General features: G+C 42.6%; 1 protein-coding gene across 1 annotated transcript in view; it reads right to left on the minus strand.

The window, feature by feature from the left end:
* The window catches only part of LOC135214727 (thioredoxin domain-containing protein 5-like), a 140,361-nt gene extending 116,643 nt beyond the window's left edge, over positions 1–23,718 (minus strand). The window contains exon 1 of the mRNA XM_064249065.1: positions 23,414–23,718. Coding sequence (XP_064105135.1) covers positions 23,414–23,556 — 143 coding nt within the window. The 5' untranslated portion in view covers positions 23,557–23,718. The remainder of the gene's footprint in view (positions 1–23,413) is intronic.
* Between the last annotated feature and the right edge of the window lie 3,504 nt (positions 23,719–27,222).

The raw sequence follows: 27,222 nt of genomic DNA on the forward strand, positions 1-27,222 counted from the left end.
ACAATAATCATATACATTCAACTTCCCTGCCAGATATATACTTAGCTGATAGCACCCATTGGTGGTGGGTAAGAGACAGCTAAATACTGATAGACAGGTAAACAACATATGTTGTAGGTATTAATAAACCTTGGTTCCTACCTTATTAGGCTGAACACTTCGCGGCTACTGCCTTGGAGTCTGCTTAGCCTCAAGAGCCTCAGCGAGATATTGATCTATGGCTAAGAGTTCTTGTGGGTCTGCCAATGGGGTCTTATCCACTTACTCGGCAGAGCCTAAAGGCCTTTGTCATTGGGTGCTATTCCACTAACATGACAATACACCTTGTTCAAGGAGCACAAAACCGATCCCGATCACCTGATCCTAACATCCATGTTAGTTCTAAGATTGTAAGGAGTTATCCCCGAACTCCTTACAAACAACCAAAAACTCGAAACATAAATACACTTTCATTACAAAATATACAAAAAAAAATTTTGTACTCCCCTACTAGCCATACATACCCTTGATCCCCTACCAGCAATGACACTATGCTCCCGTGCGACATTAGTGAGCTTGCTAATAGAAAACCAAGCACATATCTGACAAGAGGGTTTATGTACGATAAAAACACAAAATTAAGGATCAGTCTTTGCTCCAAGACCCAGCACTGTATCTGCTGATACAAAAGGACCTAGCGAGAAGCACTTCTCATAGGTCCACTCTCACATCCTTCAGATAATGAGATGCAAACACTGAATTGCACCTCCAATATGTAGTCTCAATGATATTTTTTAGAGACATATTCTTTTGGAACGCCAAAGACGTTGCTACTGCCCTCACTTCATGGGTCTTGACTTTTAGAAGACCGAAGGATTCCTCCGAGCAGTTCTTGTGAGCGTCCGTAATAACGCTTCTCACAAAGAAAGCCAAGGGCGTTCTTGGACATGAGTCTTTTGGGGTTCTTCACCGCACACCAAAGACCTTGTTGACAAGCTCCCCATCTGTCTCTTCCTCTCTAAATAATTATTTCAGAGCTCTCACTGGACAGAGAGACCTCTCTATCTCTCTGCCTACTAGGTTAGATAGGCCTTTTACCTCAAAACTTCTGGGCCACGGTTTTGACGGGTTTTCGTTCTTTGCCAGAAACATTGTCTGGAAAGAACAGATGCAGCATCTCCTTTAAACCCCACCGTGGAATAACCAGAGCGTGCAATTCGCTTGTCCTCTTGGCTGTAGCGAGAGCCACCAGGAACAAGCATTTCCTAGTGACGTCGCGGAAGGAAGCCAGATGTAAAGGCTCGAATTTATCCGATGAAACGGAATTTTCAGGACCACGTCTAGATTCCAACTAGGTGTTCTAGGAGTAGCTGCCTTTGAAGTCTCAAAAGATCTAATTAGATCGTGTAGATCTTTGTTGCTTGCAATGTCTAGGCCTCGATTCCTAAATACTGAAGACAGCATGCTTCTGTATCCCTTTATTGTTGAGACAGATAGGTGTGATTCCTCTCTCAGAAAGAGGAGGAAATCGGCATATTCACTATAGAGGTACTGGAGGAGGACAGCTTCTGACCCTTACACCACCTCCTAAAGACTTCCCACTTTGATTGGTATACTCTTCTCGTCGAAGCTCTGCGGGCTCTAGCGATAGAGCCCGCAGCCTTGCGAGAAAAGCCCCTCGCTCTGACAAGTCTTTCGATAGTCGAAAGGCAGTCAGAGCGAGACCTGGGAGGTTGTGATGAAACCTCTCGAAGTGGGGTTGTCTGAGTAGATCTGGTCTGTTGGAAGCGATCTGGGGAAGTCCACTATCCACTCCAGTACCTCCGTGAACCATTCCTGGGCTGGCCAAAATGGGGCTATTAGCGTCAACTTCGTGCTCTTCGAAGCTACGAACTTCCTGAGCACTTCCCCCAGGATCTTGAACGGGGGGAAAGGCGTATGCGTCCACACCCGACCAATCCAGGAGGAAACGCGTCTATTGCGAAGGCTCTCGGATCTTCCACTAGAGAGCAAAATATCTCTATTCTTTTGGAGAGGAACGTCGCAAACAGGTCTATGTGAGGTCTCCCCCACAGGGACCAAAGACTTCGACACACATTCTTCGTTGTAGAGTCCATTCTGTGGGAAGGACTGATCCTCCTGCTCAGTCTGTCCGCTCTCACATTCTTGATCCCTTGAACAAACCTTGTGAGGAGAGTTATGCCTCTTTCTTCCGTCCAGGTTAACAGGTGTCTTGTTAACTGATAGAGGGAGAAAGAGTGCGTGCCTCCTTGCTTGCGTATGAAAGCCAGAGCCGTGGTGTTGTCCGAGTTTATCTGTATCACCCCGCCTCTGACTATCTCTTCGAAGAACTTTAAGGCTAGGTGTATGGCCACTAGTTCCTTGCAATTGATGTGCCAGGACACCTGTTCCTTTGTCCAGGTGCCTGACACCTCCCTTGCCCTTTCCTAGCGTCGCTCCCCATCCCGACGATCCGAAGCGACGGTATATAACACTTGGTCTGGGTTCTGCAGGCAAGCGATACGCCCTCGTTCTTTTGAAGAGGAGGGATCCACCACTTTCAAATGATCTCTACCTCTTGTGGAAGTTGGAAGATGTCCGAGAGTTGTCCCGTCTTCCAACTCCACACCTCTTTGAGGAAAAACTGAAGAGGGCGAAGGTGAAGTCTCCCCAGAGAGAAGAACTTTTCTAGTGAGGACAGGGTCCCCAAAAGGCTCAGGTAATCCCTTGCTGAACTGTTCTTTCTCTCTAAGAGCTCGAGATTCTCGACAAACCTCGAGTGATTCTTTCTCGCGAAGGATTATACTCGAAAACCCCAAGAATCCATCTGAATCCCCAGATAGACCAAGTTCTGGCTGGGGATCAGCTGTGACTTCTCGAGGTTGACCAGCAATCCCAGCGAATCTATCATGTTCCTTGTTACTGATAAGTCCTCCAAGCACTGAATCTCCGACTTGGCCCTGATCAGCCAGTCATCCAAGTAGAGGGAGATGTTTATTCCCTCTAGGTGAAGCCATCTTGCCACATTCGCCATCAGGTTGGTGAATACTTGCGGAGCTGTAGACAGACCGAAGCACAGAGCCTTGAACTGAAAGATCTTGTCTCCTATTACAAAACGAAGATATTTCTTTGACAAATGGTGAATGGGAACGTGGAAATATGCGTCTTGCAAGTCCAGAGAGACCATCCAATCTCCTGGACGAAGAGCCGACATTACTGAGGCGGACGTTTCCATGCGAAACTTCTTTTTCTGAACAAAGCGATTCAGAGCGCTTATGTCCAGAACTGGTCTCCACCACCCCGATGCCTTTGGTACTAGAAAAAGGCGATTGTAAAATCCCGGGGAGTGTGGATCCTGCACAAGTTCGATGGCCTCTTTTTCCCACATTTGTTCCACCATTTGAAGGAGAGTCTTTCTCATTACCGGGTCTCTGTACCTCGCTGACAGTTCCCGAGGCGTAGATGTTAGGGGAGGGCTGTTGTCGAAGGGGATTACATATCCCTTCTTTAGGACCGACACTGACCAAGGGTCGGCTCCCCTTTTTGCCCATACTCCTGCAAAGTTCAGGAGTCTGGCGCCCACTGGTGCTTGAAGGAGCAACAAGTCACTTGGATTTCTTGAAGGGCCTAAAGGAAGACCTTCCTCTCTTATCAGAGCTCTTCTTTCTGGCAGGGGGACGAGTCGCTGTACCTCCACGAAAGGGCTGCTGAGGAGGACGAGAGTCCTTCTTAATCGCCGACACTACAGGACGTCCTTTCTTGGACGTTTGTGTTAGTAGGTCTTGTGTCGCCTTCTCAGTTAGCGAGCGAGATATATCCTTCACTAACTGAGAAGGAAACAGATGATCCGATAGAGGGGCGAACAATAAAGCAGTCCTCTGGCTCGGAGAAACCCCTTTCGATAATAGGGATCCATATACTGATCTCTTTTTCAGGAGACCAGCACCAAAAAGGGAAGCCACTTCACCCGAACCGTCTTGTACTGCCTTGTCCATGCAAGACAGGACGCTATGGAGAATCTCTGGGTTTTTAAGAAACTCCGGATCTTTAGATTTGTTGGCCAGAACTCCGAGTGACCAATCCAGAAAGTTGAACACCTCTAAAGTGACAAAAAGTCCCTTTAGAAAGTGGTTCAACTCTGAAGTGCTCCACGTCGCTCTGACCGATCCTAAGGAGTGACGTCTAGAGGCCTGCACTAAATTGGAAAAGTCCGCATCTGCAGAGGCAGGTAGAGAAAGACCCATAGTCTCTCCTGTCCCATACCAAATACCTCTCTTTCCATGTAGTTTGGAAGGAGGCATGCAGAATACCGTCTTTCCTAACTCCTTCTTCTTGCCCATCCAAGAATCTAAAGAATGGAGTGCCTTCTTCATCGATATAGCAGGCTTCATTTTCAAAAAGGCCGAAGATTTTGCCGTAGCCGAGCTCGAAAAGAGAGAACGAGGAGAAGGAGGAGCCGCCGGACTAAGAGAATCTCCAAATTCTTGAAGCAATAATGAGGCTAAGACTTTATAACTCGATAGTCCCTCATTAGCCGGAGGTTCGTCATCAGACAACTCGTCTAACCCTCGATCAGACGAAGGAGAAAGTTCACGTTTGGAGGGAGAGTCCTTCCAAGACCTCCTATGCTCTGAAGGAGAGGAGCTCTTATTTGGAGAAGAGTCATAACCTCCAGGAACGAGTCTCCGACTCCTGCCTCCTGGCTCTTGACTCTTGCCTCCTGACTCCTGCCTCCTGGCTCCTGGCTCCTGCCTCTGGCTCCTGAACCTCTGCTCCTGCCTCTGACTCCGGACTCCTGGCTCCTGACTCCTGACTCCGACTCCTGGCTCCTGGCTCCTGCCTACCTGCCTCCTGACTCCTGCCTCCTGGCTCCTGCTCTTGCCTCCTGGCTCTTGCCTCCTGGCTCCTGCCTCGCCCTGGATGCCTCCACACTCCTGGCTCTGGGCTCCTGCCTCCTGGTTGACTCCTCACTCCTGGCTCTTGGCTCCTGCCTCCTGGGTGACTCCTCACTCCTGGCCGGTGCCAGACGTCTGATCGGTTCATCCAGGTTCGTACAGGAAACCTCACCTCGAGTAGGAGTAACGATCCTGGCGGCAGATACCTCCATACGTCTGGAGGATCTTTTGATCGGAAGGGAAGAGTCTTTCCTTCTAGGAGGCTCCTTTGACAGAACTCCTACAAAAGACGAAATCTGCTCTTGCATTGCCATCATGAATCTCTTCGTAGCCTCCTCTTTATCCTCTTCGGGAGGAGGGGAAGGAGGAGGGGAGGAGTCCATAGCCTCCACCTCCTGCCTCCTTCTCACTCTGGTTGAAAGAATGGCTCTTCTTGCCTTCTTCACTCCCGAGGGAGACTCCTCAGGGAAGTTTTCTGGGCTCGAATCAATAGTCGGAGCCTTCCAACTCCTCTTGAGTGGCCGAGATCGATCTGAATCTCTCCAATCACGTCTTGGAGATGAAGATCCCGACGACGAAAAACACTCACGCAGGACGCTTTTACAATAGCGATCCTTGGCAGTCTGGGGTGTCACAGAAACCGCCGAAGGGACACCTGATCGGTGGGGATTCTCCACAACCTCCTTTCGGTTTTCGACATTCCTTCTCCTCTGGGCATGTGAGCTTGGAAGAGGTCTAGACCTAGGAGCGTTGCCGAGCCGACCAGATGCCCCCTCCACTACACTGGGGACACTCATATCACTGTCCACTGAATAATCACTAGCCTTACCTTGTATGGCAGCCATTTTGTTTTGCCATCAACTTGAAGGCTGCTTTAGATCCGCAAGTTCTTTTGCTGGATCTACAGGTTCTGCAATAGGAGAAGGGCTGCAATGGAAGGAGAAGCAATACTTACCCTTGGGGAAGATCCCAAGCTAGGAATTAGTTCAGATCTAGAACTACTTAAACTTCTATAAGAAGCCTTCCTCACTCTTTCTCTCTCTAACTTTTTTAAATAATTAGTTAGATTCTTCCATTCGTTCTCACTCAAGTTCTCACATTCCTTACAAGTATTAGTAAAAGAACATTCATACTCCCTGCAACCCTTGCATACCGTGTGAGGGTCTACCGAAGCTTTCGGCAACCTCACCTTACAGCCTACATTCACACAACGTCTCACAACCATTCCAGAGTCAGACATTATTAAAGAAAACATTCCAAAAATCAAGTCCACCAAAAACAGTCCACAAAGCGTATGCCAATCCAACAATCCAGAGTACGTCACCAAAAGTCGGTCAAGAAGATCAATTGCCGGTGAAAAAAGAAAAACCAATCGAGAGGAACCAACAACAATGTTGATGGTCCGGGCGACAGAAGAATTCTGATTAGAAAACGGGAATGGTTCCTAGTCCTGCCACCCGGGGCAGGGCAGGGCGTAGATCACCTGACCTACCGTAGCGTGTGCCGCGAAATTTGAAATTCTGTCGGAGACGACGGAGTCTATAGCTAAGTATATATCTGGCAGGGAAGTTGAATGTATAAAAACAGAAGACTCTCTGGCCAAACATCTGGGGGCCTTAAAACCACAGGGGCTCAAGAGCCACCGCCACCAAAACAGTGTTATACATGTTGGCAGAATTGCCAATTCTTCCTCTCTTTCACTATGACATTTGCAACACTGGTATCAGCTGTCATTATGGTTAAAATTACAGTACAAGCATAGGGAATCACAAGCTTACATGTCCTGAGCTGTTGTCACTTGAGGCAAATGGTGCGGTGCTAACCACAAAGGCTTATATGCTGGCTGAGGGAGTGAGCCACTGGGAGCATGCGGTGCTTGCCACATAGGCGTCTCTCCCCCAACCAAATAATTTCCCCATAAAAAGTGTTTCTCATATAAACCGCCTGTAAGTCTTAGCCAGTCTTTCCAAAACAACACGCATGTTTGGCCATAGTTGTTGTTGGTAAGTGTGCAGTATTATCACTAGTAAAAGTATTTTCACTATTTTTTACAACAAACTGTGCCTCCTCCTCTTCTCATTCATATATTTTCATAATTATTAATATGATGATGATTATGATTACTACTATTATTATTTTTTTATCACTATTATTGCTGTAATAGTAATGTTGATCTTGTTACTGTACAGCAATACCCCTCGCGAAAGGGGAAGTTTCACGTAAGTTTGGCATGGTCTCTAAAAATGCTAATAAATGCTTGCTTCTAAAGTTTGAACACTAAATATGACCCTAATCATGCTCCCCAAGAATTAAGCTAACTTTTAAATGAAATTAAAGTTACTGTATCTTGACTTAAAAGTTAGTTTAATGCATTACCATTAAAAAAGAAATAACTGGTTGGCGTAAAAATAGTTTCAGTAACTACTACTTACATATGTATCCATTTTCGTACCTATACATACTAACGTTACCCCTAATTCATGGGATGCCATTTTCTTTTCCCTCAGAGTAAAAGAAGTTTTCTTTCCGTCACTAGGTAAGCTTCATGAGTTAGTCATAACTAAGGTACACTATTCAATAAAATAAAGAAAAGATGTATGTATATACATAAATGCTTGCAGAGGGTGAAGGTACAATTAAATCAATTTAAAATCACGAATTAATGAGAGGGCAAACGATGAACGTGAGAGAGAAATACGTACGCCACGTGAGGTAAAAGTCTTCTGGAGGGGTATCATCTTTAAAAAGTGTGAATGGGATCACATTTGAAAGTACACTAACTGTAGGTGCTGTAATTACATATAGTACACACAGATTGTATCAGCACTTTTCTCCAAGGATAAGAAAGTAATTTTCACAAAACGACAACTTTGTTATGTCTCTGAAATGTTTAACTAGTTGATCATGTGAATTACGTACTGCCTTTGTATTATTTTAAAAAATATAAATAGCGTACACAAAATCTCCAAACTGATTTCACACTTAAAAGCATGAAAACTTATACTAATTGTAGTATATTAGTACATATTTCAGAAACTAAACAGTTTCTGAAGGGATATAATCTTTGAAAAGTGCAGTAACTTTGTGAATGGGCATCGCATCTTGTAAAAGTACGTATATGCACTGCAGATGTTGCCTTATATTTATGCACGAACAAAAAAAAATACATTTTTAATAAAGATCTTATACAGAAAACTTTTAAAACTTAAAAATTTACATAATAAATTAAACACTTTTGCAGGGTTTTGCAGTTTCTGGAGGATTCACAAATGTTCGCGCTATTGTGAAGAACTTGTGTATGATAGTTAGGTTCCGATGAAAAGTTTGCGCTATTGTGAATTTGCTCAGATCGAATCACTAAGTTCAGGGTATTACTGTAATACAAGGAAGGTATACATATTGACTTTTAGATAGCACTGTTTATGTATGTTTAAAGCACTTGATAAATTTTTTTAACACAAACTGAAGGGGGGGGGGGGGGGCATTTTGGCGTGCAAGCGCACACACTTGGGGGGGGGGGGGGCATTTTGGGTGCTTGCGTGCAAGCGCACCACACTTTGGGGGGGGGGGGGGGGGGTTCAAAACATTTTTGAGGGGCAGGACTTTCATATTATGGAACTTGGTTGAAATCTATACATTTCTTAGAAGCGGAGTTATTGTTGATAAACTTTAGGAGCATTTTTCTAATTTTAAGGCCCTCATTTGCCATTGAGTCAAGTCTCCAAATGAAAGAAAAATTATATTACTATAATAAAAAGATATTTTACTTATACTTACCAAGTAATTAGTACATAGCAAAGAATTTCTAAGTACCGGCACCTAAATTTGCAAATAGCAGTAGCAACTTGTTTGTTTTGGTGAAGGTAGGTAGCCCAGCAAAAAAGGGCCCAAAATTGAAAAACTTGATGGCAGAAGACGAATCTGAGGTAATTCCTCCAGTCAGGATGTACTACTATGAGGACATGGAGGTACACATCTTGCATGTCTGTGGAGACCATCTAGTCATTTCGACGAATGGAAGCAAGAATTGACCAATTTGTCTTCAATATAAAGAAATTTAGTGCGCTGACATCTAGCACTGGTCTCCATCCACCTGATGACTTTGGGACCACAAAGAGGCAATTGCAAAACCGTTCACCCCACATTCGTCACTCTTTCTATTGCTTCATTTTGGAGGAGAGCCACAGTGGAATACTTCTCTGATCTGAGATAGTATGCAATCAAGGCGATGGGTTGCCTGACTAAGGGCAGATCTGAGACAAAGGGAACAGAGTATCCTAATCTGAGCTATTACCCATTGCTCTACCCCTCTTCTGCTCCATTCTTTCCAGAAAGATGGAGTCTGGCACCTACTGCTGCACAGGGGTGACTGACCTCACTTCTTGGAAGGGGTTTGATGATGATTTCATGATGGCTTAGAGGTAAAATGCACAATACCTCTTGTCCTGGACTGGGGTCTTTGCCTCCACTGAAGGGCAAATGTTGTTAAGGCAAAGAGGACAGTGCTGAATGAAGGAAGCTACCTGGTGCACTTCAAAGATTGTGAAAGAAGGTCTTGAATCAACCTCTTTTGCAAATCTTTTGCGGAAAAAGGAAGTCCCAAATGAGTGGGGAAAAAAAAAGAGAACCGATTTCTGGGCTGAAGTTACTCTTTTGATGTAAAGGATCACCACAGTTCACATTTCTTCAAGATGTACATTGCTAATGTTGGAGCCAACAGGTCTTTAGAACCATCTGTAGAGCCTGGAGGAGAGTTGAATTATGTATCTTGGTAAGGATGCCTATCAGCCAATCCATGAAGCAAGTCACTTCAAACACTTTAAAACTGTTAAGTAGCAGATGACCTATCTAAGCCAAGGAAAACATGACCTTCGCTGCTGCAAACGCCGATCTTCCAGATGACTCGATAAGCCCTGAGAAGTTTCCTCAGGCAGAGGCAGAAACACCCAGAGAGGGAGACTCTTTGGTGACTTAATACGAATGCCTTCTCTTGGTCAGGCAAGACAGTGGGAAAGAGAAGACAGCCATAACCTGTTCCTTCTTATTGGCTGGCCAGGTTTCAACCTCACTCATGGCTTTCCTGCCTGATCTCAAAAGAACCATCTGAGGAAGTTTAGATGAATCAGAAGAAAACTGCTCATTTGAAAAGTATAGGCAGGCAAAACAGGAGCTGCTGGCACCACTGAACTCTCAATGACAGGGGAGAAGTTGAATGAAAAGAAGCAGCAGGTGGGAATGGCACTGCATGGCACAGGTGATAACTCTAGCGCCAATGGCCGCTTGGGTGTCAATCGGAGGTTGGGAGCCACTGTGTGCTTCAAAACAGCCAAGCGGTTGATGGCCACTGGATGACCGGGAACGTGCGGGCACTTGGGAGCAAGACACAAATGGGACAGTGGGAGCCCTGGCGTCACTGGCCGTTCAGAAGTCAAGACACAAACTGGAGCTGGGTGCTCGGAAGCACCTGCATTATTCACCAAACGAGGAAGATCCAGAGCTGCCTGACACTTGGACATTGCACATTAGACTGCCTAAGAGAGCGAGATCTAGCCGATGTGCACTAGCAAAGACGCCTTTCCAGCTGGCGTGTATTGCCGCCTCGGAATCACTGACATGTGCGAATGAGGGGCTGACTGCCCATGGGCGGACCCCACTGACCACCTTTTGGGCCTCCGGTATGACTTACCCCAGGTGCGTAGGAGGATGTCAGGGACCTTTGCCTAGAAGTGGCAGGACGGAGACAGCCAGCTCCTCCACTAGCATATCACTTTTCTCTCAATTGAGAAGAACATACTGACGCTCCCAACTAAGCCATGGAGTTAGCCAAGAGCTCAAAGTTTGTTTTAAGGCTGGCAATGACACTAGGTTTAGAAGCATGTGAGCTGGGTAAAGGATTAGGTGCTGCAGTAGAAAGACTGGGATTAGGTGACATAACAGACATAATAGGTACTTCAAAGGAAGATTTGGAAGATCCCCAACTAGCTAAAAATCTTTCATGCCTAGCTGTTGCTTTTCACTTCCTATCCTTTTCCAGTTTGGAAAGATGAGAAGTCAAAACCTTCCTTTGCCTAAAATCCCAAACTACACAATCAGCACGTCACTTCTGGAGAGCAGACTTGACCCCCACGTTTGGTACACATCGTATGCAAGTCATACCTAGCAGACGTCAACCATGTCTTGTAAGCCTTGCTGCAATACCAGATACTAATCACTCCTAAGTCAGACACCGTCAGATGTAACTGAATAAATAGTCTCCAAATCTAAAACTGATCAAAAAAGCCTGTAATTGACAGACTAACTAGTATCTAAATACTGAATGGTTACGAAAAGAATCTCGGAATATTTCACCAATACCATGGTCAACAACCAGTAAAGACAACGACATCCAAATTTAAAGAGCTGCTGCTTACAACCTTCATTAGAAGCCAGCAGAAATAAATTGAGCTTTCTGGCAAGAACTTGTCTCTCCTCATGATGTGCCCAGGCTTCTTCGAGGTCTCTTCCTCTGCCGAAGGAGTCTGAGCAGGGGACCTCCTCTTTGCTTCTCCAGGTGTTCGGTTAGACTGAGGCAACAGACTGGGCACCTGGTTGAGCACTGGTGGAGGTACTGGCAGGGAGTGCCTAGACACCTTCGTGTCTAACTCTTTCTCTAGCCCTGTGCTCTTATTGGTAAGGAGAGAGGTCTTTCTGTCACCGTTCAAGATGTTTGAGACTACTCAGAGACTCTAACATTCAGTCTCAGTCAGACCGGGCACCTGACACAGCTCCAGTCTTCGAAGCTGAATTCTGAGAGCTGGTGATGGGCATGGACCAAAGTCCACGCACCTTTGGCTTCCACAACGCTAGGCCTAGGTGAGGCTGACAGATGTACAACAGTGCCCATCAGTGGCCATCAGATGGTGGCTGAACACCCTAGTCAGGACCTTCGAGAAAGCCGAGATAGTCGGTGTTAGTAGTCGGTCTCTAGTACATGAATCACCACAGGTTTAGTGAGGTGAGCAAGTAGGACTTGCAAGGTAGGAGTGCCCACAAGTCCTAGCAAGTGCCATGCTACAAACAGGTCTGACAGTTGCTTCACCACCACACCTGAAGAATTGAGAGTAAAGTTAATGGAGGGAGACTCCTGTCGCTTTGATGGAGGATAACACCCCCAATGCAACCGTAGGCCCCCCAAGCAGAGTATGCTCTGATCACCAGTCTCTCCTCCATCCTCTTCGTCCAATGAATTGGAATTGGATGAAAATGGGACGAAGAAGCCTCTCCCGAAGAAGAGGGAGCATCCATCCTCAGATAGTTTCCTTCCTGCAAACTTTACCCAATGCACAGGCAACCATAAACTACACTCATCACAAGGAAGTTCAGGATTACAATCACATCCCCTGTAGGATGTGCAGAGGGTGTGAGGGTCAGCATCGACAAGGATGTGCAGTGGGCGTCATGGTAAACACCAACAGAGGAGAGAAAGTTATTGCACCCCTTCCTCCCAACCCCATGAGACACACGTTGGGGAGTAGCAGTCTTATGAGTTTGCTTATTAGCAAAAAATGATATTTTAATGATAAAATAAGGTTTCACATATACTTACCAAACAATTACACTAGCTGTACGCTTTCTAACCTGGCAGTCGAAAATTCAAATTTCTGGCGGCGGTAGCAGCTCTGCCATTGTTTGTGTAGGTGATACAGATCCCGCCCACTTCCGGGAATACCTGGTACTGCTGAGCTTAGACTTCAATTCGTTGAGCCGCAACGTCCATCTGTGGGGAGGAGGGAGGGCTCTGATTATGTACGTAATTGTTTGGTAAGTATATGTGAAACCTTGTTTTATCATTAAAATATCATTTTCACATAAGTGACTTACCAAACAATTACATTAGCTGACTCCACATTACCCGGAAGGTGGGTATATGGACAGCTTTATGAACAAAAACAACAGTCATGTGCTAACATTGTATATAATGTCTCAAGTGCCTTACCTTGTGAGGGAGCAGCTACAGGCAGATACTGCCTCTGGTCGGCGCTCTCATCACATGTAGGAGACGTGGCAGTAAAGGCTAGGGTCGTCCCTACTAATGGTGGGATTTTTGCAATCATGGAAGTGCACTGATGATTGACAAAAACAACAATGATTTGCCCTTGCCCTGGGCGAAAAGACCAGATAAAAACCACACAAAACCATCACCTACACTATAAAAACCATATGGTGCCCTAACCAGATATAAGAACCGGTGGGAACTTCAGGTACATGTACTCCCAGGCTTCCCACAAACTCAAAAAACCTCAAATTCAAGGCGAGGAGATAGTAGAGGGAAAAAACCGAGTCCCCCTATGCTTCCTCTCCCAACACCATTCCCGCTACTGACAACGGTTCCAATCTAAAGCAGTTTTCATAAGTAGTTTCTACCTACTTCAAATAGTGCGATGCAAACACCGATTTCGACCTCCAGAACGTAGTTTGCATAATGGAGGATAGAGACATATTCTGTCTGAAAGCCAAAGACGTTGCTACTGCACAAATCTCATGCGTCTTCACTTTCAGCACCCTAAGAGCATGTTCCTGAGTTTGGGCATGCGCTTCTCGGATCAAACTCCTCAGGAAAAAGGACACTGCATTCTTTGAAAGAGGCCGAGATGGGTCTTTCACCGAGCACCAGAGTCGGCTCGACTTTCCTCTCACAGTTTCTGTCCTAGTCAGGTAGTGTCTGATGCTCATTTTTAGCAAGAAAGTCTGTTACATAAGAGCAAACTGCATTGCCCTGGGCGAAACCCACTTCCTTACTCATCGCCTGCAACTCGCTTACTCTTCCCGCTGTGGCTAAGGCGACTAGGAATAGTGTCTTCCTAGTTACGTCCCTCAAGGTTGCAGAATTCAACGGTTTGAATTGGGGGGCTGTTGAGCCACCTTAAAACTACATCCAAGTTCCATTCCACTTCTTCAGGCTTGAAAATCTTGGAGGAACTAAAGGATCTGATCAGGTCACTGATGTCCTGATTTGACGAAATGTCGAGGCCTCTATGCTTGAAAACCGATGAAAGCATGGCCCTATATCCTTTAATAGTTGAAGTGGCCAACTTCTTGGTGTCCCTCAGAAAAAAAAAAATTCCGCAATATCTGTTATAGATGTCTCAGAAGAAGAGATGCTATGTCGTCTGCACCATGACCTAAAAACTCTCCACTTGGACTGGTAGAGCTTGGCAGAAGAGCTTCTTCTGCAGCTAGCAATAGCTTCTGACGCCCTTCGCGAAAACCCTTTTGCTCTGACCAGGTTCCTGACAGTCTGAATCCTGTCAGGGCCAGAGCGGACAACCCTTGGTGATATCGGTTGAAATGGGGTTGTCTGAGAAGCAATGGATTTTGTGGAAGTAGTCTGGGAAAATCCACAAGCAGATTGAGAAGGTCCGGGAACCACTCTTTCCTGGGCCAGAATGGCGCTACTAGGGTCATTGTCACATTCTGGTGCGATTGAAGCTTGTTTAAGACCTCTCTTATCATCCCGAAGGGAGGAAAAGTGTAAACGTCCAGTCCTGTCCAATCTAGCAGCATCACATCTTTTCTCCACGCTAGTGGTTCTGGGATTGGAGAACAGAAAATGGGAAGGCGATTGTTCCTCGATGTGGCGAACAGATCTATCAATGGCTTCCCCAAAGCTTCCAGAAGTCCTGACACACTCGTTCAGAGTCTATTCTGTTGGTAATACCTGATTTACCCGACTCAGTTTGTCTGCAAGTATGTTCATTCTCCCTTGCACAAATCTTGGAAAAAGGGTGATCCTCTTCTCGTTCGTCCAGGTGAGGAGATCTTCGGCTATCTTGTTGAGAGAGAACGAGTGGGTCCCTACCTGCTTCCGTACATATGACAACGCTGTGGTGTTGTCCGAGTAGACCGCTACATTTCTTTCGGTGACTAAGTGGTCGAACGCTTGTAGCCCTAAGAGGATGGCCTTCAATTCCTTCCCATTGATGTGCAAGGTCTTTTCTCGTTCTGTCCACAGACCTGATACTCTCGTCTCCTAGGAGGGCTCCCCATCCGCTGTCCGAGGCGTCTGAGAAGAACTGCAGGTCGGGGTTCGACACGACTAGGGAGATTCCTTCTTGAAATCTTTCCCTCGAATGCCACCAACGAAGATCCATCTTTATCTCTTCCGTCAGAAGACCAATTTGCTTTCAGGAAAAACTGAAGCGGCCTCATGTGTAGGCGTCCTAACCTGACAAAACTCTCCACTGAAGCCAGGGTCCTGAGTAGGCTCATCCATTCGAGCGCTGAGCAGGACGGGCGAACCAGAAATTGCTGAATTGTCGACAGGCAGGGCTCTATCCTCTTCGGGGAGAGAAAAACCCGAAAAGCTAGGGAGTCTAGTATCATCCCTAAATAGAGAATCCTCTGAGTTGGAATCAATTGGGACTTCTCCGTGTTTACTATGATACCCAATTGTTGTGTGAAAGTAAGTGTCTTCTCCAAGCCCTTCATGCACTGACGACTGGATCTGGCTCTCAGGAGCCAGTTGTCTAAGTAAAAAGCGGTGTTGATCCCCATCAAATGCAGCCACTTTCCCAGAGGAGCGAGAATCCGAGTAAATACTTGAGGGGCGGTTGACAGACCGAAGCAGAGGGCTCTGAACTGGAAGACTCTCTTCTTGAAGACGAATCTCAGGAACTTCCTGGAGTTCTGATGGATCTGGGGACAATGAGGAAGTAAATGCATCCATCATGTCGAGAGATACCATCCAGTCGCCTTGCGGTTGGATGGCTGACATTACCAATCGACTGGTTTCCATTTGAAATTTCGTCTTCCGGACGAAGAGGTTCAGAGCGCTTACGTCCAACACAGATCTCCATCCCCCTGATGCCTTGGGGACTACGGAGAGCCTGTTGTAAAACCCTGAGGAGTTCGTGTCTGTTACCTCCTCTATGGCCTCTTTGTTGATGAGCTCTTCTACTTCTTTAGCTAAAGCCAAAGCTCTTGTTGATCCTGTTGAGTATGCTGTCAAACAGACAGGTGTATTGGACAGTGGTGGATCCTGTGTAAAAGGGATCACATATCCCTCTCGAAGCACCTGAATTACCCACTGTTCTACTCCTCTTCGACTCCATTCTTCCCAGTGGTCGTGGAGTCTTGCCCCCACGGGTGTGTGAAGGACCTTCCGATCATTTCTCTGTCTTAAAGGAAGGTTTCTTGGTAGACTTGGATGTGGTTCGTAGATTAGTTCTTGGTCTCTGCTGCCACCTCGACTTATCTCCTCGAAAGGGATGCTTTTGTAGAGGAGAAGCTTCTTGCTGACTGAAAAAGATGATCATTGGTGGACTTTTTCTCGAGGTCCGACAGCACATGCTTGATGGTTTCTTCTGGAAACAGGTGAGATTTAATCAGGGGGGAGAACAACAAAGCCATTTTTGGTTCGTGGTTACTCCTCGAGATGTGAAGGAGCACCACCGTTCTCTCTTCTTTAGTACTCCCATAGCAAATAGGGCGGCCAATTCCCCTGAACCGTCTCTCACTGCCCTGTCCACAAAGGACAACACATAGAGCCAGTCGGCAGAAAAATCCTCATCAAGAGAATGGCAATATTCAATTTTCCTGGCTAACGCTGCAATAGTCCAATCCAGAAAACTGAGGACTTCGATCAACTTGTATAAGTTCTTCACCAGGCGATGTAACTCGGGTGAAGAGAACAACACTTTCGCAGTCGAGAACACTGCTCTTCTGTGAGAGTCCACAAGACTGGAGGAGTCTCCTTGAGGCAGAAACTCCCAAAGAAGGAACTTCTCCTGTCGCATAAAACCAGTAGGTTTTATTCCGCAGCTTCGATGGAGGGAAGGCAAACGAAGCCTTGCCTGACTCCCTCTTCTTAGCAAGCCACTCTTCTACTTCCTTCAGTGCTTTCTTTGAGGACTGAGAAAGAACTGGTTTTGGTAACCCCGAAGGCGCTGATCCCGGATAAGTCTGTAAAAGAAACCTTAACAGACTAGAATAAGCAGAAGAGGGCTTTGAATTCTGGTCTGAGTTTCCTCTTCTGACAGGACGGCCAATACCCCGTCTTCCTCTTCTGTCTGGCTCGTTGTCTTCTTCAAAAAGACCATCAATTCTTGAAGTTGATGTTTAAAGGGACCCAAAGCGGAATCCTCTAGCAAGGGTTTGGCCTTCGAATTATCCTTAGGCGAAAACGAAGTCGTGGCTGTCGTACGGCTCTTCTTCGAAAACGAACGACTGGGAGTCGAAACTACACGAGACGTACGAGGGGAACGAGTTGAAGCAGCTCGAGGCAAATGAGGCGAATGAGCACTGTAAAGCACGCGAGCGTCTGACTCCGTCCGAAGTTACGCTATCCGAAGAGGACTGACGATCTTCTCGGAAAAACTGGTCCGGCGTGAAACTGCAGGAAGGTTGTGGACTCCAGTGCTCCTTGGATTTCTTAACAGGTGGCGACATCCCTCTCGTACGCTGGGCATGTCTCTTCAAAGGACGCAACACTATATTACTCCACACATTTTGCCTCGACACAGGCTACAGCACTTCCGAGTCGGACAACAACTGCATGTCACTGATATCTACACCTTTCCATCAGCGTTTCCTGGGCACTCGCAACTCGTCGGAGACTGACCGTGGGCAAACTCCCCCAGTCTCCCTTCGACCTCCGGTATGTCTTCTCCCAGGAGCTGGGGAGCGGGACAGGGACCTTCGTCTAGGAGAACAGGGGGAACGGACAGCCGCCTCCTCAGACACGACACTGACACTTGGCCTAACACTGGTCCTTTCACTTGACTTCTCTACGAACGCACGAAACGACATACCCAAATCCATAACGGATTTTGCTAAGAACTCAAATTTCTTGTCCATCTTGGACTCTAACTAGGAAATGGTGTTGGAATCGGAAACATGGGATACCTGGTCTGGAGTAATTGGTACTGAAGTTGGAGGACTATCAATAGGTGAAATATTCGATAAAAGTGGAGAAGATAGTGACGGTTTGTTTGCCTCTAAAGGCACGGGAGTTGTCTCTACTCTAGTTTTACTACCCGCTCTAAGAGCTGCTTTCCTTTTCCTATCTTTGTCCATCTTATCCAAATGAGCTTGAAAAGTTTTCCGACCTTGTTCATCTAAACTACGGCACTCATCACAAGTTAATTCCTTGCTACAGCACTGACCCTTACATTTAACACATTTGGAGTGCAGATTGTAACATAGTTTAGCTAATCTAGTTTTGCAGCCACTGCTGCAAAACCTAACTAAAGAAGAACTAGCATCAGACATCTTCGTAATAACTTGTTAATAACTAGGCAGCTAAGTGATAAAGCAAAAGAGCCAACCAAAAAATTGTACATCACCAAAAAGAAAATATCCACAATGGCGATGAAAGTTGAGTGCAACAACAAACCACCGGTTTTACCCCGTGGCCGGCAGAAAACGAATTGAAGTCTAAGCTCAGCAGTACCAGGTATTCCCAAAAGTGGGCGGGATCTGTATCACCTACACAAAAAATGGCAGCGCTGCTACCGCCGCCAGAAATTTGAATTTTCGACTGCCAGGTAAGAAAGCGTACAGCTAGTGTAATTGTTTGGTAAGTCACTTATGTGAAAACGCAAATATTACAGCAGACAAAAAAACAGTAAACATCCCACTGGGTAAAAACTGTCAGCAACAGTTGGGCACAGAGTGCAGAGTATACACGTCTACATCAGACGACGGCTGAAAACAAATTGGAATATTTATATTCAGGAGGGCGGGACTCCCGCTGGCCGAACAGTCGTTAAACTACTTAACCACCTCGTTTAAACGCCTACAACTGTTTTCTCGATTCTCCAAAAGTAATTCCCAATGTAAAGTGTATCAAGGGTTTGTATATCGTATAGGAACAAATCTGATTTTGAACATAATGTACTTAATTAGGTCAAATTTTGTGCACATTTTTACATTTACTTCAAAGTTGATCAAAAATTTTTACTGAGAAATACTAAATGAATAAAATTGGATTTCTACATAACCTTTTTATTCCAAGAATATACTTTGATCAGTTTACATACTTTCTCTTTTATCAACCTTGGACTCCTTAACATACATCATAATAATAATAGTATCATCAATTTTTACAAGTTTCTTCTCTTGGAACACTGGAATTTGCAAAAAAAAACTGTTTCTTGTGCACATTTTAAGACCTCAAATTTTAGGGTTGCTGTCATGTGTTCCTGTGCCATATATTTCCTTTCTGTTTCTTATCATCACAAACTTATGCAACAACCCATTCATGTAACTTAGGATATTTATTTTGTTTCAGCAATCTTTTTTTAATGCTGATATTAACTTTCTGCTCATTTACTCATTTTATGAGATTTGAGTTTCTATAGAAGCTACTCAAAGGAGCCCTCTGAGATAAGTGCATTTGATGTTCTCTCTCATACCTTATGTCCCACTGAAGCACGGCTTCTTGCCTTACAGCCTTGACTTTTGACTTTCCATAACCTGTCAGTACCTGTGAACTCTGAAATATATAATAGTTACTCCTGTAACTATTACATACAGTCCGGTCCCGAATATGCGCGTTCGAATTGTGTGATTCCCCTTTTATGCGGTCGCTAGTTCTCAAAATTTTCTGTATCTGCGAAGCCGTCCAAAGTCTGAGTCACGTACCACAAAACGTATCAAATCTACTTTCTTTTCATGTATTTTAGGTGGTGGTGGGGTGGTGGTGGTGGTGTGGTGTGGTGGTGGTGGGGGGGGGGGGGGGGGGGGGGGGGGTGGGGGGGGGGGGGGGGGGGGGGGGGGGTTGCTGGTATTTGAGAGAAGGGGTGGGGGGAATGCTTGGAGAAAAAACTATTACTCCTCCAAGGGGGAATGTGAGAGAAAGGTTTCCTGCTCAGCCATTAGCTAAGACGAAAGGCTATGCCTCACACATTTGTGATGTCATAGCCCAGTGTGCATGAATGATCGGTCTAGGTTACCTTGTTTTGACTAACTTTTGGCATGTGATCATTTATATTTTCTATTGCTGAAATAGGTTTTGATGAAAATGACTAGTAAAAGTGATTAACAGAGAAGCAAATGTGTTTGAGAGAGAGAGAGAGAGAGAGAGAGAGAGAGACGGAGAGACGATAGAGAGAGAGCGAGAGAGAGAGAGAGAGAGAGGAGAGAGAGAGAGAGAGAGGATAATTCAATCCAAACTTTTTAAGAAACTGTCATTTCATGTTGAATTTTGAATTTTTATCATTTCTTTTTAATAAATTTTAATTTCATATCAAATTTTGAATTTTCATCAGTTCTTTTTTTTATTTTTTATTGTAGAATAAATTTATATGAAAACTATTACACAGTGAACATGCTGGACAAAGAAACTGAGACAGGCCCTCGTAACCAAGTTTGTTAGGCCTAACGGGAGTGAAGACACGCATGATCCGGTAGTCCCCGAAACCTCAAATGGTTTGCAAAGCCTTCAAGCCTTCCTTCAGCAGAAGAACTCTTCACGGAGGATGAGATAGAGGAGTTTGAAGGTTTTTTTGGCAGAGGATATGTAGAGGAAATTCCATCCAAAAGGTTTTTTTAAAGGAAATGACTGTATCGTACAGTACACTTGCACCCAATGGTGGCATTGTTTACGTGTGGGAGTTTTCACCATCGTGTGTGTAATTTTAAATTTTTTCAAGTTATTAAAACCTTTTTAATGTTTTATTCATCCATAAGAACAATTTCATATTAGACAAAATTACGGTATAGTACACAAAGTATTGAAAGTGGGTAGTATAAAAAAAAAAATTTGACTGGGTAAGTTGCTGTTTGCCTCGGCCCTAGTGGAATTATTCCCATAAGGTACGTGTTTCGAAATATGTGAATTTCCAATTCTGCAAGGACGTGGATCGACCAAATTCTCCCATAATTGTCAGTAAATCTTTTAGTTGTTACACTGAAGCCTATCTTTTTTTATACTGTTGAGACATTCTTAATTTACTTATCACCTATTACATTTGCAGACAAGCACTGACATCTACATACTGAAGAGAACTTCATATGAATAATGCACATATGAAGCACATATGTTACACTATCAAGTTCCTTGATTTTATTCCTAATCCTAGGTACACATCAACGTATATGAGTTTTCACAGATGGGAGGCTAACCATATTCAGTGTTCATAACAGATTTTTCACATCCGAAAAGTTTTAAATTAGAAAAATTGAGAGAAAAAAAACATGCTTCGATGATTTTTGGGCCCCTCTTAGAAGTTAGTCAAGAGATGTTATTATTACTACAATTCATGAAAAACAATAAGAACAAAAGCACAAAACCAATTTTCATTTTGGTTATTTTGTATAAGAAATATTCACAACTAGTTTTTCTTACTACTGCATTCCAGTTCACAAACTAAGGATATCAACTAAACTAAAACTGTGAAGGTATGCCTGGTAAATAATCAGTAAGGTTCTGTAAGCTAGCCTTTAGCTTGGCACACTGTAAGAGATAGTCTATGTGGGTGAGAAAAACAAGGGTACCTACAGTTGTCACGAACTGTTCACAGCTGATCCCTGAGCAAATGCAAAGGAGACAGGTGCACAAAAATAACATCATATTCTTTGGTTAAAGAAAAGGGTGTATATAATGCAGTGGAGGCTAGATAACCCAAGAAATGTACAGATAATGGAAAATTTAGCCTTATTTTCCTCATTATCTCATTGCATTGCTTAGATTAGGTATCTCACCTGCACTAAAGTTTTTTAAGTTGTTTAACAAAAATATTAAAATACTAAGCCAATTCCTTCGTGCGACTGATCCTCCATCACAAATGGTGCTTTACCCTACACATACACTATGGCTTACCCAACATTTTATGCTGAATCCTTGTGGGAACAGGGGAAACAGACTAGTCTATGGTTACCTAACTATATCTAGGTGCTCTGGTGATCAACTTGGCTCAAAACTGTCAATACTAATTCTGCTGTTGAGTTAAGACTGAAATTAGAATATAAAATTTTGGGCAAAGGCCACATACTGGGACCTATGAGGTAAATCGGTGCTTTGGAGAAAATCAACAATAAAATGGTTTGGAAGGAAACCTCACAGCTGTACTAAGAAAAATTGTTAGGAGAGTGGAAAGCAAGATTTTAGAAAGATGAGAATGAATGTACACTCGGCAAGGAAACTTAAGATACAGTTTTTTTAAATCTTCGGACATATAGCTATTGTTCAATAAAGCCACACCAGTATCCAGTGACTTGCGCTTTCCTGCTCGAAATTCTAGGGCTCCTCCTCACATCATAAAAAACGTTCTTGCAGATGCAACTAGATTTGTTCAACCTACCTTAGCCGTCGGAACATTGAGTGCCACTGACGTCAGCTAACTTTAATCGCTTTGGAATACAAACATAAGTTTGTAGAAACTAAAATAATTGCATTCACCACTTACGATCATGCAATATATCCCCGTTTATGAAGCAAAACAAGTAAATATTGTCGTCGTGATATAGTACTAAAATCAGAAATTCACATTCTACCTATCTACCAGATCTCTATGAACGAATCCATCTGAGAAATTCCAATTACTTCGGACATACCTATATCGTGTTTTTAAGTATCTAAACGGTTTTGTTTTGCAGTTTTAAGTTATATGATATAATTTGCAGTGTATTTTCATATTCTAGAGTAAATTTAGCAATATGTCTTTTCAGTAAAAACAAATGGGAAATTGGATGAATGAAAGCTAATGAAAACTGTATCTTCAGTTTTCTTGTCGAGTGTAGCCTACAGTAAAAGGAATTTAAAGAGTTGCAGCTGGGGGTCAAAATAAAGCTGCAAAGAACCCTAAATAATGCCCATTGTGCACAGAGTGAGGTGCACTGATGGCACTTAGCCACTAAGGTAAAATAGGTACTACTGAATGGCCACCTGATGGCCTCCTCTAATCGGAAATTATGGCCTTAATTTGTGACTTGGGAGAAAAAACTTACTTTGACAGGAAAGTAGAAGTCTCGAGGAGTCTTTTTGAAGGCTGCTGGCTCGACTATTGTCTATCCTGGGTTGCAGGACGTGTTTAAGTACTTTTTCGTGAAGGTGGTCATGCTATGGTAGAGGCCGGCCATTCAGTATTTTACTCTAAGGGATGTCGAGTCGGGTGGAATATCTGAATTTTACCTCGGTTATATAAAAAAGACCACTTAAATTCTAATGCAATGGGCTGAAACGAGGCCATTGTGCTAGCCTACCTCCCCAAAAAACCAGTTTTGCACTGGGGTCAAACCATACTTGCTGCACAAGATTACGCCCGCACCCTATGGGGTTGGAGAAGCCTAAAGCAGTTTGCATAGTAGGCTAACGCCCTCCTCCAAATGTCAGAAATACCTGGTACCCTATTACCTAGGTAGCATGGCAGTAGTTAGGCTAGGCGAGTTGGATTTTAAAATACTAGTACTAGCTAAGCAGTTAGGGAAAAACAGCCTGTAGGTATCTAGGTACTACCTACCTCAGGTTCGTTTATTTGTCTCAAGAGTACCGGAAAACTACAGATCGTGTGGCTTAAGATAACGACAATGACATAGCTAAGACTTCAAAATTAACTTACCAGGGAGCAAAAAACATGACAAAATGCGGCTTCTTGGGTACAGATTCGACGAATGTATCAGAGGTAAACGATACTGTATTGTCTCCATGTTCATCAGCTGATAATCCGGCGACAAACAAGCTGAAGCAAAACAACAGTAACATTTTCGCTGTGGCCTCTGTCGAAATTGATAAGGTTTCGGCACAAATCCCACGAACTTCAGTGCGGCTGGAGACCACAGAGTTGAGCAACGTGTACTAGACAACAGAGTTCCGTTGCGTTTGAACGAAGTCACAGTCAGACGACGGAGACCATCGGGACCAAGAGTTTACCTCACACCTGCGAGAAGAGCAGACAGAAAATGGTCATTTATTTATAAAAGAAAACTGAATTCAGCATATATATATATATATATATATATATATATATCTATATATATAATACAAATATTATATAGATTATATATATATATATATATATATATATATACACACATTTTGCGCGGCATGTTTCATGAAATAATGGCTTTCGCATTCATTGTTTTGTTTAACACCAACTGTAGAGTGGAACTAGCGAAATCTAAGATGTTATTGGGTTTTTCAGAAATAGATGAAGTAATATAAGTAGTCATAACCGTTCAGTAGTGATATACGCATACGCAATTATGCATAGACATATAGGCTAAATACATTAATACATACCTACACACAAAGACTTACACACGTTATACACGTACAAATATATACATACATACATATATATATATATATATATATATATATATATATATATATATATATATATATATATATATGTGTGTGTGTGTGTGTGTGTGTGTGTGTGTGTGTGTATCTATGTATTAAGTATGTATTAATGTTTTTATTCATTTATATTTTAAACTGGGTGTATATTTATATTACTTCAGTTATGACAACTTATATTACTTCATCTCGAAAAGTGACCGGATTTCGCAAGCTTAATAATATCTTTACTTCAGTTTCGCTAGATCTCCTCTACGTTTGGTGTTATACAAAACAATGAATTCGAATGCCTTGTTTCTTGAAATATGCAAAGACATTGATATCAATGTCTTAGAAAATTATTAAATGAGCAGCTTTCAGTTATAGGGTTGCAAGAATATATAGAGAAATTGAATTAATCATTTAAATCTGTAAAGGTGAAAAGGGCACATAAGTTTGTCGAGTCAATGCCAAAGCTAAGTTCGAACATTTAGCAACGCCTTCCATTAAGGGATCGTGTAGCGAGCGCGTTTCCCTGAGCCCAGCCAATCGTAACTGCCCACGGATAGTAGTTCCATGGTTGAATGATACACGCCATCATAAGGCAAGGTTTTTAATTCTTTAACAGCAGGCAAATATTGCGTACGTAGCAAAATAAAAAAATTAAGAAGTCATGGATTTTTTAAAAACAAACCTCAACACGATTATGGTGATGACCCAGGCATCATAAGAAAAAAAATAGAAGTGTGAAACATTGTCGAAGTCAATATATATATATATATATATATATATATATATATATATATATATAATATATATATATATATATATATATATGTTTGTGTGTGTGTGTGTGTGTGTGTGTGTTGCGTGTATGTACCACACACACACACACACACACACACACACACACACACACACACACATATATATATATATATATATATATATATATATATATATATATATAGCCAAGGCCACAGGAAAAAATAAAAGAAGCAGTACCGAGTGCTTTCGTGTTATTTCAACACAGGTATAGAACAGCTCAACAGGTGTTTAAAAAGAAACAACCTTACAAATCTCGTTAACAACAAATTGGTCTAGTTTGTACATGCCCTGGTTTACATTCATTAAGTCACCGTAACATTTAATAAAAGCAAATTTGATAATATTTCTACGAGTTACATTACTACAATATAAAACAACTTTTGCCCCCTCCCAATGAATCATATGATTAAAATTATTAATGTTAAAAAATGAAGCATTCGACATTTGTCTCGTTCTCACGCTATATTTATGTCATTTAGTTTTTGTCTCCATTCCCTTCCTAGATTGTCCTATATAAAAACACTTACAGTTCATATCGTAAATGTAGCCCCGAGAAATTTGGGGAGAATTCCTTATTAGTATGTTTTTCAATGTATTTGAAAATTTAGAAACAACATTAATATCACAATTCTAGCAAAAACTTGGAACCCTCTGTAAGAGATCTTTGCCCCGTTTTAAAACTCAACCCTAAGTGACTGCAATAACGTATCTTGCAAATAATTTCTATAGTGCTTGTCAAACCAGTTTTAAATTAAATACCATCTATACTTTAATGTATAGGGATCTTAGATACTCGTCCAGTTGGGCCATATTTCATAAGGAGATTGAATTTTGAACTACTTTTTTTCAACAAAATTCATTTCCCAAAGATCTATTTTTTAGAATCGTCAACAAACTTTTAACTAATTATTTTCATCCGGCCACATCGGTTTTTAATGTTCCGAAAAAACTTATGTATACTTCAATCCCCTATATTTTTAACTCCAATTTTTCACATAAACTGAAACAAATTATTGAAACTGAAATACCGAGCATTAGTTTAAAATTGATATAAAAAAAATCCAGTAAAATTGGCTCCTTGTTTAGCTTCAAGGACTGTCTGCAGCCTTTCATGAGACCCAATGTGGTCTATAAGTTTACATGCCCAGGATGTCCTGGTACTTATATTGGATCAACGAAAAGGTTGTTGCAGATGCGTTATTGCAGTCACTTAAGGTTGAGTTTTAGAACGGGGTAAAGATTGAGCAGACCAGAACATTCAAATATAAAATATCATGCTATCAATTGTAAAATTGAGGTCAAGAAGCATCACTTTACCATATTAGGGTATTCTAAGGATGCAGATTATCTGACTACCGTAGAGTCATTATATATTAAAAGACTCGTTCCATCGTTAAACGGTGGTTGCTCTTCTGCTCAACTATATCTGGCATAGTCGTCTATGGAGGTTGGTGTTCCTTCTTTGGTCATTCTATCTTCTTCCGTTGTACCTGAAGGTTGGTGTAACAACAGTTGTTTTTACTTTGCTTCTATCTTTTGGTCTTTTAATGTTTTTTAATTGTCATTTTAAGAATCCTGTGTATTTTTAGTATTTTTAATGTTATTATTTTGTCAATTTTCAGACTGATGATACACACAGTCATGTGCGAAACGTTTCTTAATGAATAAATCTTCTTTTAAAAACATTCATGTGTCTTCGGCTTTCCTGAATTGATGTTTGAGGATCATACTGCAGATAGTATATATATATATAATATATATATATATATATATATATATATATATATCTATATATATGAATTTTTATCACATCACCATGGTTCATATACATGCATTAAGCTACAAATGTCCTTTAATATCCAATTCGCTCGACCTCGGAATTAATATATTTTCATACATGTTAGCCGAAGGGGAATTTTTTAGGTGATAATAATTTCGTCCTCACATGGGTTCGAACCAGCGCCCCACAAGAGGACGAATTATTATCAACTAAAAAATTCCCCTTCGGTTGACACATATGAAAATATTTATTAATTCCGAGGTAGAGCGAATTGGATATTAAAAGACATTTGTAGCTTAATGCACACACACACACACACACACATATATATATATATATATATATATATATACATATATATATAAACATATATATATATATATATATATATATATATATATATATATATATATATATATAAATACATACACACACACACACACACACACACATATATATATATATATATATATGTGTGTGTG

This window comes from Macrobrachium nipponense, chromosome 46 (genome assembly GCF_015104395.2).
Source record: "Macrobrachium nipponense isolate FS-2020 chromosome 46, ASM1510439v2, whole genome shotgun sequence".
Classification (NCBI taxonomy): domain Eukaryota; kingdom Metazoa; phylum Arthropoda; class Malacostraca; order Decapoda; family Palaemonidae; genus Macrobrachium; species Macrobrachium nipponense.